Raw genomic sequence first — 12,365 nt, forward strand, 5'->3', positions numbered from 1 at the left:
CAGAGGGGGAAGGAGCCTGGCTGCTTGTGGACCATTACCAGAGTGATGGATTCTGCTGCCACAAGCACTTTCTTGCAGATATCTTGCTTTGCCTTTGTAGACTGGAATGGCCTCCTTGAAGAGGGGGGTTTTGTGTTTCATAGTAGCAATTACCTTATTGGCTTTATAAAGTGCAGGCTTGCATTAATCATAGCCTGCTACCGCCGTGCAAGTTCAGCAGAATGCTTAGCTGGAGCTCCGAGTGAGTAAGAGCACCCTGGCCCGTCCTGGGAGCACTCCGCACTTTACAGGTAGCAGGTAGCCAGCTGTCACAGTCTTGTCTGTTTTGAATTTTGCAGACGTACATTGGCTCCATTCTTGCTTCGGTGAACCCCTACAAGACCATCCCTGGGCTGTATGAGCAGGCCACTGTGGAACAGTACAGCAGGCACCACATGGGCGAGATCTCACCTCATATTTTTGCCGTGGCCAACGAGTGTTACCGCTGCCTGTGGAAACGCCATGACAACCAGTGTATTCTTATCAGGTAAGGAATTGCACAGCTTGAATTGCGCAAGATCCTATTTTTGTGTGTGTGGGTGTGTGTGATTGGTTGATTTGTTTCTGATAAAGGATTGCTTAATTAACAATTTAAAAAAAAAAATTATCATATTAAAGATAAGTTAATTCTCTGAGTTGTAGTCTGAAAGATGAGGGGAAAAAACTGCTTGGCAGTTACTTCAGCAGCTCTAACTTTTTCTGTGCACGTAATACTGCAGCCTCCATATAATGGAACAATTAAAACCAAAGAATCTCTTCTGTTAATCGCCTTAGACTCTTACATCTTAGCTGTTCTGGATAAGTCTTAACTGCTGTCCTGGTGAGACATCCCCACATCGTGTGTTTTTGCCTCTGGCATTGCAAACTTCTACATGGTGTGCAGTTTTTGTGGATCAAGGGCTTGGTCTCTGTGCTTTTTGGGGGAAACGGTTAGGAAGGGTCCAGATCAGGAGGGGTCCTGGCTCTAAGGGTTTTAATGCAGCCTTGTCAATGACCAGATCTGGAGTATTAGAATCTGCTTTTATTTATATGCTTCGCTTGTTCTTCATGAAAAATCTGGGGGCTTATGTGTGCGCCATTTGTTTCTTGGGCTAACTTGCACCTTTCAGAGGTTTTACTTTCCTATATCTGGTTTGTTGTGTTTGGTAATCTAATTTGTCACCAGCAGTGCTGAAAATCACCTTCAGCATGATAACAAAATAAACTCTGGAGTCAATTAAGTAATTGTAATTACGATTAAATGGATCCCATCTGTTGAGCTCTTTGTTTTAATGGCTTAGGTCTCTCTCTTCTCATTATTTTTCTTATTCTGTTTTGGGTCCCTGTTTTTAAGCGATGTTCAGAGCAAGCAGTGCTGAAAAGCTTCTAAAATTATCGGCTTCAAGGAGGAAAGACCAGTAGGCACTCTTAATTTTCACCTCTTTGTTCCCTGCTCTTCCCCTGAGAAAGACATGACCCTTTGTGTAAGGATTTCTAAGTTGGTTTATCAGCACCCCCAGTGTTGCTGTCACCTGTACACAAGACTACTACCTGCCCTCTCATAAATGTTCTTTCCATTACATGTCCAACACCATCAGAGACGTCAAAAGCCAACCAGCACACTCCCAAATCATGGCTGGGTCCGTCTCTGGAGCCTTGAATGTGAGATTAACTTTCAGAAACCACATAAGCCTTGCACGAGGCGTGTCACAGTGGCGATCCTTGTGGGATAACCCCTTTGACAGATGGTCTGCCTTTACCAGGGTTCTCACCACCGGACTACATCAGTTGCTTATATCTCATTAACTATTGGCAGATTGTTTACAAGATCACTATTTACAAGGAAGCAGTAAAAGGCTGCAGCTAGGAAAATTAGAAAAATAAGATGGTAAACACTTGAATATAATGTTAAAGAGCTGAAAAGAAAGCCTTAAAGGAGATAATCTGCCTAATGACAAGAAAAGCAACATAGCAGTTGGGTGTCGATGAGATCTTTGTCATTGTAATGAATTTTTAAAGTTTTATATAATTTTTGGGACTTCTCAGGAAGTCACCTTGGCACGGGTTTCTAGACCACTGAATGCCTGATATTTGCTTGTTAGAATTAAAATATTAATTTGCTTTTAATAGCCCACTTTTACTCACAAAAGCCCCAAAGCAGCATACAATAAAAAGAGCAATTCACACTCCACATAACCTACACCCTTCCCAGACTTCCAACATAAATACATCATCCTAAAACCAAATATCATAAATACAATCTTGCCATTCAATCCAACTCATACCTCCATCCCATTCTACGTCAACATTCCCCATATACCTCTCCCTCTCCCCACCCTTGTACCCCCAACTGCTGCCTTGAATCTCCAAAAACATCATAACCAACCTCACGGCAATCCCCACCCTACATCCAGGCCCGGATTTAGGCTTAGGCAACACGTGCAATTGCCTAGAATGCCACATTATCCCCAGGCCAAGGAGGAGCCGGCTCTATTCGTCCACGTCAAAGGGGCACTGCTGTGGCACTCTGGAGAGGGGCTAGTGGTAGAGGGCCTTCACCCATTCTCTGATGGCCAAGGTCTACCTCTCGCCCTCCTTTCCCCCCGACTCCCCTCACTCTCCAATTCTGCCTGTGGGAGCCCAAATCCTAAATCCGGCCCGATCTATATCCTCCCAACTATATTACTCCCCACCATCCTAACAGTCACAAATGAATAGCACCGCCCCTCTCGCAAAAAAGAACAGTAAGAAAAACTTACACACTACCTACTGAAAATGATGAATGTTACTTTTCTAAACCGTTGTGATCTTCACTTGGAATGACAGTATATAAAATAAATAAATAATCACCAAACAGAAGCCATTCCATCTCTCCCACGACTGCACAGCTTAACATTAGAAGTTATGAAAGCTCTAAAGTGCACCTAACCTGCCAGAAACCTGATCAAAGAGCCAAGTCTTGCTTTTTTCTTCCAAAATGTCCAGTAATTAATAGTGAGGGAATCGCATGCTGTTTTGCTGAAAATGGTCTTGTTTGGTTTTGGAAAGCTGAAGGAAACAGTCACCTAATGTTTCATTTTTGTTTTAAGTGTGAAATCCATAGAACCAAACAGTCTTAACTGTGTTTATATGCTGGAATTAACTTCCCCAGTGATGGGTGTTGCAAGTTGTGATTCTGAGACTTTGGAAATTATTTAGCACTTACCTTTTGGGCATAGTTCAAGAGAAGTTTTTGTTTAAAAAAAAAACTATAAAAAAAAAAATATATATATATATATATTGTGTCAGCCTAATTCTGTATCCATGTTTAAAGAGGAAATGCCATTTTTCTCTTCCACGGGTATTAACCTTGACAATATTAGAGAGTCAAAAGAACTGTGACCTCTTAATGTGCTCTCATATCAAAGCAAGTGATCCCCCTTCATTCATTTACATTCTCTAGAAAGAGAAATATGTCCGTTATTACTGCTCGGGGGAGGACTGGAGGCAATGATATGCTTTTCTCAAAACCAAAGTTGCAGGTCACATGACCTTGGCCCACACTCCCTCCCCTCCCCCCAAACCTAAATCTTTCCTGCTATAGTCTTCTCTTGAGCTTGTGTAGGACTGCAGCCCACAGCTTTTTGATTGGGGGGCGTGGGGGCTGGCAGGGAATTAACTGGCAAGAGCTCCCCAGTGACGCTGCTTAGGGTCTGAAGCTGAGGCTTGGCCACAGCTGCCACCTTAAACTTCGCCTCACTAGTGACAGCCCCACGAGAGGCCTAGAGCCAGCAAAGCACATGACCCCCTTGCTGCCATCATACAACAGCAGGCTTTAGGAATTTAGGGATCTTTTGTGAGCAATTCAAAACAGAGTATTGGTTCTCAAAGTATATTCTGTGCTGGTTTTTCTTTTTTTTTTTTTTTTTTATAATCTTTCCCTGCAGGAAGAAAGCTAGTGGGGCCACTAGGTGGTTGGGTTCATTTTTTCGGCATTAAGGGTCCAGGGCAAGCCTTGCAGCATCTTTATTCTGCATGACTTCAGAAATGTGGGCAGAAATGAAGAGTCTGGCCCGTAGCAACCTTTTTTTTTTTTTTTTTTTTAAGGAGCTAGACTGCCCAGGTTGCTTCTATTGTACAAACCTTTCACTAAAATCCTGCCCTGGCTGTATCCAGGAGAAAAGCTTGCACCCAGAGAGTTCGAATCTAGCCGCCTCCTGCTTATTGTGTGAGGATGAAGTTTCAGCAGGGTGGGAGAAGCTGAAATTGATACCTTCCAGAATACTTCAGTTACCCCTTTGAGACAAGTGGTGGTGCAGGTGCTCAGTGGGTTCTTGATATGGCAATGATTGCGAGACTCAGTTCGAACATTGTGGAGCCAGAGGTGTGAACATTCATAAAGAGTCTGTTAAGCATGGAGGCCAGAGACAGTAATGTGCTACTGGTCCACCTGACTATCAAGGAGTGATAGTAGTGGTAGGTATCCCAAGCCGTGACCAAACTGAACAGTATACCTTAAAGACCAGGAATACCTGAGGGTAAAAGCTCTTGTAGAGGAAGACCGGAAGGCTCATCTGCATACTGCTCCCAGCATCCCCCGGGAGAGGAGTCCAGAGGTCACCGCAAGCGATCCAGGGATTGACTTCCACAGCCCCAGTTTCCAGAGGCCCCGCACCATATGTAGTAGAGGAGGACCGGAAGGCTCTTCTGCATACTGCTCCTAGCATCCAGAGGCTCAAACGCTGGTAAGAGAAAATGGTGGCCAGGTCGGAATAAATATATTGGACCTGGAATAAAATTTGGGAAGTTATGTGAAATTAATAGATATACTCCACCTGATAAGCAGTAACCAGAGAATATTGTACACCGCAGTCCCTGAAGCAGCAGCCCCATGAAACGTGGACACGTCGGACTGGCACTCTAACTCCGGACTCTAGAAGCGCCACAGCGCTATCAAAGGGAAGTACCCGTTCCACATATTTATGAAATAATTATATAAAAAGTTTTTTTAAAAAAATTGCAAAGACCCAGAAAAAAAACAAAAAAAAGGTTATGGATCGATTTAAACAAAACCCATAGCGGTAAAAATTGCAAGCACATATTTGCAAACCGTGGGTATTATGATGGTCCAATATACTAAGATAAATTAATCTATATGAATTTATTTTCACAAAAGAAAAAAATTTTACTAACACAAAGTGAATGGTTCTAGTATATGGTTATGTTCGTTGTGTACCGGACTAATTGACACTGATACATTGAGATTTCAATTATCCCAATATTGACGGGGTAAATGTAACATCAGGACTTGCTAGAGACATAAAATTCCTGGATGTAATAAATGATTGCTTCATAGACCAATTGGTTCAGGAACCAACAAGAGAGGGAGCTATTTTAGATTTAATACTTAGTGGAATGCAGGATTTGGTGAAAGAGGTAACGGTGGTGGGGCCACTTGGCAACAGTGATCATAACATGATCAAATTTAAACTAATAACTGGAAGGGGGACAATAAGTAAATCTGCAGCTCTAACACTAAACTTTCAAAAGGGAAACTTTGATAAAATGAGGAAAATAGTTAGAAAAATACTGAATGGTGCAGCTGCAAAGGTTAAGTGTTCAACAGGCTTGGACATTGTTTAAAAATACAATCCTAGAGGCGCAGTCCATATGTATTCCACGCATTAAGAAAGGTGGAAAGAAGGCAAAACGATTAGTCATGGTTAAAAGATGAGGTGAAAGAGGCTATTTTAGCCAAAAAAAATCCTTCAAAAATTGGAAGAAGAATCCATCTGAAGAAAATAGGATAAAACATAAGCATTGTCAAGTTAAGTGTAAAACTTTGATAAGACAGGCGAAGAGAGAATTTGAAATGAAGTTGGCCATAGAGGCAAAAACTCTTAATAAAAACTTTTTAAAATATATCCGAAGCAAGAAACCTGTGAGGGAGTCGGTTGCACCATTAGATGATCGAAGGGTTAAAGGGGCTCTTAGGGGAAGATAAGGCCATTGCAGAAAGACTAAATGAATTCTTTGCTTCCGTGTTACTAATGAAGATATTGGGGAGATACCAGTTCCGGAGATGGTTTTCAGTGGTGATGAGTCAGATGAACTGAATGAAATCACTGTGAACCTGGAAGATGTAATAGGCCAGATTGACAAACTAAAGAGTAGCAAATCACCTGGACCGGATAGTATGCATCCAAGTTACTGAAGGAACTAAAAAATGAAATTTCTGATCTATTAGTTAAAATTTGTAACCTATCATTAAAATCATCCATTGTACCTGAAGACTGGAGGATGGCCAGTGTAACCCCAATTTTTAAAAGGCTCCAGGGGCGATCCAGGTAACTATAGACCAGTGAGCCTGACTTCAGTGCCGGGAAAATAGTGGAAACAATTCTCAAGATCAAAATTGTAGAGCATATAAAAAGACATGATTTAATGGAACACAGTCAACATGGATTTACCCAAGGGAAGTCTTGCCTAACACATCTGCTTCATTTTTTTGAAGGGGTTAATAAACATGTGGATAAAGGTGAACCGGTAGATGTAGTGAATTTGGATTTTCAGAAAGCGTTTGACAAAGTCCTTCCTGAGAGGCTTCTGCGAAAACTAAAAAGTCATGGGATAGGAGGCAATGTCCTTTTGTGGATTAATAGGACTAAATGGTCAATTTTCTCAGTGGAAAAGGGTAAACAGTGGAGTGCCTCAGGGATCTGTACTTGGACCAGTGCTTTTCAATATATATATATAAATGATCTGGAAAGGAATACAAGTGAGGTTATCAAATTTGCGGATGATACAAAATTATTCAGATTAGTTAAATCACAAGCAGACTGTGATACATTACAGGAGGACTTGCAAGACTGGAAGATTGGGCATCCAAATGGCAGATGAAATTTAATGTGGACAAGTGCAAGGTGTTGCATATAGGGAAAAATAACCCTTGCTGTAGTTACACGATGTTAGGTTCCATATTAGGAGCTACCATCCAGGAAAAAGATCTAGGCATCATAGTGGATAATACTTTAAAATCGTCGGCTCAGTGTGCTGCAGCAGTCAAAAAAGCAAACAGAATATTAGGAATTATTAGGAAGAGAGTGGTTAATAGAATGGAAAATGTCATAATGCCTCTATATCACTTCATGGTGAGACCGCACCTTAAATATCATGTACAATTCTGGTAGCCGCATCTCAAAAAAGATATAGTTGCGATGGAGAAGGTACAGAGAAGGGCAACCAAAATGATAGGGGAGCTGTTCCATCCCCTTTATGAGGAAAGGCTGAAGAGGTTAGGGCTGTTCAGCTTGGAGAAGAGACAGCTGAGGGGGGATATGATAGAGGTCTTTAAGATCATGAAAGGTCTTGAACGAGTAGATGTGACTCGATTATTTACACTTTCGAATAATAGGACTAGGGGGCATTCCATGAAGTTAGCAAGTAGCACATTTAAGACTAATCAGAGAAAATTCTTTTCCACTCAACACACAATTAAGCTCTGAAATGTGTTGCCAGAGGATGTGGTTAGTGCAGTTAGTGTAGCTGTGTTCAAAAAAGGTTTGGATAAGTTCTTGGAGGAGAAGTCCATTAACTGCTATTAATCAAGTTTACTTAGGGAATAGCCACTGCTATTAATTGCATCAGTAGCATAGGATCTTCTTAGTGTTTGGGTAATTGCCAGGTTCTTGTGGCCTGGTTTGGCCTCTGGAAACAGGATGCTGGGCTTGATGGACCCTTGGTCTGACCCAGCATGGTAAGTTCTTATGTTCTTATGTTGTGGATTCTGGGGTTGCAGACATTGCTCACAAAGACCACTGTTTCTATGGGAGACGCAGCCTCCTTAGAGAGATGCCACAGAGAAAAAGACGGAGACTGCCCTGAAGAGGATTTATAGCATAAATGGAAGTATGCTCCAGTCTGCTGTGCATTCAGCCGGCCTCTTGGGACGAGATGAGGCCCTGAAACAAGCTCGACAGGAAACCTGATTAGCCTAGCCCAATTGATTTCTGTTGTGGGCCATGTGCGGGAAGGTCGTGCAGTTCAACTGGGGACCTACAGGACAGACACGCGGTTCATCAAGGAATCACTTTCTCAAAGGGGGCTTATTTACAGGAATGTTTATCAATGAAAGATCTTAACACCAAATCTCGCAGAAACCTTCTATTCTGTCAGAACTATGCATATAGAGGTAGATCTTCAAAAGTCCGCGGGATTTTATAAGATACGCCCGTAGCCGCACGTATCTTATAAAATCCGGGGTCGGCGCGCGCAAGGGGGTGCACATTTGTGCAACCTGCGCGTGCCGAGCCCAGCGCGGCCTGCCTGTTCCCTCCGAGGCCGCTCCGATTTCGGAGCGGCCTCGGAGGGAACTTTTCTTCGCCCTCCCCCCACCTTCCCCTCCCTTCCCCTACCTAACCCACCCCCCCCCCCCACCTTTGTCGGCAAAGTTACGCCTGTCGGCCGGCAGCCCTGCTCCGTCCTCCGGTCCCGGGGGCTGGTCCAGAGGCCTCGACCACGCCCCCGGGCTGGCGCCACGCCCCCGGGCCCGCCCCCAAAACGCCGCCGGACACGCCCCCTCCCTTCCCTTTTCGAAAGCCCCGGGACTTGCGTGCGTCCCGGGGCTTTACGCGCGCCGGCAGCCTATGCAAAATAGGCGCGCTGGCCCTCCACGCGTAAATCCAGAAGGATTTACGCTCGCGGGCCTTTTAAAATCCGCCCCATAATGCGTTCGTTACTCACATTCCTATTTCTACTTCTGTTTACACTTAAACCCCCTACCTTTTCAGTATGAAAAAAACTGCCCAAAATTACAACACACAAAAATACAAGTTCATAAATTTACAAAAAATTATAATACAGCATAAAATGCAATAAACATATACTATAGCAAAGCAATAACACAACTAATATATAAAAAAATGAAAACTGCTACCATGGCCAGAATTCGCCGTCTTTACCTCTAGTGCTACATCCATTCTTACTGCATCCCCAAGGTCTGGCCTTTTGTTTGTCTCTGCAGAACTGGCCCAGACCTCCAGCCCTCTTTTGCTTTGCTTTCCCTATCCTTTTCACTTCATGTTTTTGGGCAGGGAAAAGAAAGCAAAGGAGGTTATGGACTTCTGGCCCTCCCTCTTTTATAGGACTCCTACTCCCAGTGCCCTCTGTTTCTTGAAGTGTGCTAATCTTTTGGGTGATTTTCACTTTCTCCCCTGGGAGTTTCTTCAGTATGTCCTTGGACATACTAGCTGTTGCTATCTTCCCATCTCCTGGGTGAATTGGAAACTCAATCACACATCTCCCACCTGTGAAAAATGCAGCTGTGCATTCAGCAGAAGCCTGAAGCCCTTCTTCCCTAGAGAGAGTGTCTTCATTTTGGTTCAGTACCCTGCAACCGTGTCTTAATTGGAAATATCTGTAGACTGAGGTGATTCTTGGGTTAGTAGCTTTCACCTGGTGCAGCCACCATAAGAGCATGGTTGGCCACCAGCTTGAAAAAAGCAATCTCTCCCATGCCCACTTCACTGACAAACACACTTTCACAATTACATAATTGAATTGTTTTAATTCAGTTACGTTCCATTTTTTATTTTATTTTATTATAAGTTTTTGGGACAAAGTATTAATAACTTGTCCAACATTTATGTAAATAGACATGAAGTGTATACGATTTGTTCGGTATATAAAAAATGCCTAAATAAAATAAATAACTGAATAGTGTTTTCCCTTGGAAACCATTTCCTACTCAGAATCTTGGGTGTTCTTTGCCACCTGCCTAGTGGGAGGAACTACCCTTAACCCTTATAAAGATCTGTTTGGAGGATAAATTATTTGTTGAAGTTTATACCATAAAGTGCTGACTCTTAGCACAAAATCTGCTTTAATTCCCTGAAGCTGCCTATGTATACTGCCATACATTTGACCTGTGTCTGTACTATCTTCCTCACTAGGGTCTGTAAGTTAGGTAGATACTTAGACAAAGTAGGGAATGAACTTGTGGTAGTATGCCATAAGAGCAGGAATGATCAAACTTGCTGCTTGTTCATAAACAATAATGGATGGTTTGAACGTTCAAAATTATGAACTTTATTTGACCATTGCTGATGATATAACCCAATTACTGGGTCTCAGCTTTTGGCCAGGGAGCTTTCCCCCTGGTCTAGATGACTGTAGCTATTTGACTTGAGTTAAAATTTCCACTTTACGAGTATATTGTCAATTTGTTGAGGTAAGTGACAACACAGGCCTTTTGAGATTGTACTCTGGCTCCAGAGGAATCTGCCAATATCCCTTCATCAAGTCCAATGTGAAGATGTACTTGACCATTCTCAGATTGTCCAGGAGCTCGCTGACTAGGGCATGGACTATGTATTGAACTGGGAAATTGCATTGACTTGGTGAAAGTCAATGAAAAAGCAGCCTGTACCATTAGATTTGGGTACCAGGGCAATTAAGCTAGACCAGGAACTTTGCAGCTCTTTCTTCATCTCCAGTTTGCATGTTTCTTTTCTTCTCTCATGGCTTTGTGTAAATGGTGGGATTATTGACATCTTTAGCTTATTGTTTATGGAGTGGGAAATTAGGTGGGTCTTCCTCGTCTTCCCTGGAGCCACTGAAGGCACTGTGAATTGTTTGATAAGGCTTGGATCTTGAAGTGGCTGTCTGGGGTAGAGCTTTTCCACTGTCTTGACCTCCCCTCCCCTCCTTAGATCTTCATCTTGGGTGCCATGCCTCATAATTTACTGGCCCCAGTCATCGTCAGACTTCAAATAGTCCCCTCCATTTTGCAAAGAGTTTTTTTGGTACTTATGGGGGGAGGAGCACTAGTACCCTGTCTCCTGAGGCAGATTCATGCCTCCTGACTCTATGGTTATATTGTTGGTCCTGCACTGTCTGTCGGGGCCTTCTGTATGTTAACCTGTGCAGCCTGACTGATTTATTTGTCTCTTATATAGTTGAGCTATGTAGTCGGTAACACTCGTATTCTGGGGTTGGAGTTCATTTCATACTACTTGTATGATGCCTACCATTCCTCTTGGGAGCCACCCATACAGCAATTCAAAGGAAGTGAAGCCTGTCCGAGCCTGGGGGACACAGATGCTGCTCTTTGCAATATGAGACATTAGTTTATCCTAGTCATATACATCTTCCATGATAAACTGGTGCAATATGGCCTTCAGAGTTTGGTTGAAATGCTCCACTAAGTTATCAGTTTAGGGGTAATGGGCAGATATCCATAGTGGCTTTATGCCGAACGTTTTGCACGCTTCCTTTAGTGGCCTTGACTTGAATTTGCTCCCGTTTTGGTGAGAATCTTCCTAGAGATTCCCAAATGGCTGAAAGTCTGATTATAACCCAGACGGAGCCATTGCAGAGTGGGATCACCTGTGGGTATGTTATTGATGAACACAATATACTGGAATCCGCTCACGGTTCTGTCAAGTCCATCCCCAGTTGGGAGAAAATAACTTCACAGTTGGCAGGGGGATCAGGGGAGCCTTCCTTGGCTGTACCCTTCAGGGCCATCAGTTGACAAGCTGGAAAGAAGGTGCAGAAGTCTCTGACCCTCTTGTAAACACATTTATTTATTTATTTATGAAACTTTTCATATACCGGCATTCATAGGGCATATCATGCCGGTTTACAAAAAACTGAAGCAGGTAGAAAATACAATGAACAGGGGTGGGGGAGAGGGGGAGCAGGCAAGAGAAGGGTGAGAGGGGGGCAGGGGAAGAGCAGCAAGAAAGGATAGGGCAGAAGGAGAGAGAGGAACAATCAAATTGAGCAATATAATAAAAGGAACATAATTGTAACTGGGTTCTAAAATTATAAGTTAAGGCGAGGTACTTATTTACAATAAATCAATCAAAAAGTCCTATAGTGTGTGCGCATAGATTGGACATATGGTAACCCAAAAAAAGGATTGATTTTGCAAATTTTCAAACTTTTGTGGAAATTCATCCCCTTTTTGTGCCAGAAAATCATTGGTAGCAAATGTGCCAAGGTATTGACCATCTCTAAGTAACCTATGAGAGGACTGGTGTGGGTCACGTCTAAAACGATTCTCTGGAAGATGTGGGATGCACGTACCGCTGCCTGGTTTCCCTAAATGGTACAAAACGCCCTTCCCACTGCAGCCTCAAAACCAGGAGTACTTTAAAGGCTGGTATCGTTTATAGGACTTTTTGCTTGTACTGCTGCCAAGTCTGACATTGGATGCAGGACAGTGTTGTTGCACTGCTCTGTTGATAAGGGAGGGATGTGCAGAATAATATCCGCATCCAATTCTTCTCTCTCCCAAGTGCTGTGCTGTATTGGCATCCCTTTGCTTCGGTGACGCAGTCCCATTCCTGGGGACAGCTAGCTCC

At 43.1% G+C, this 12,365-nt stretch overlaps 1 protein-coding gene across 2 annotated transcripts in view; it reads left to right on the plus strand.

Annotated features, from left to right (window-relative positions):
* The window catches only part of MYO10 (myosin X), a 434,555-nt gene that overhangs the window by 250,357 nt on the left and 171,833 nt on the right, over positions 1-12,365 (plus strand). For both annotated transcript variants that reach the window (XM_029590330.1, XM_029590331.1), the window contains exon 4: positions 339-526. In XM_029590330.1, coding sequence (XP_029446190.1) covers positions 339-526 — 188 coding nt within the window. The remainder of the gene's footprint in view (positions 1-338; positions 527-12,365) is intronic.

Source organism: Rhinatrema bivittatum, chromosome 2 (genome assembly GCF_901001135.1).
Source record: "Rhinatrema bivittatum chromosome 2, aRhiBiv1.1, whole genome shotgun sequence".
Lineage (NCBI taxonomy): Eukaryota > Metazoa > Chordata > Amphibia > Gymnophiona > Rhinatrematidae > Rhinatrema > Rhinatrema bivittatum.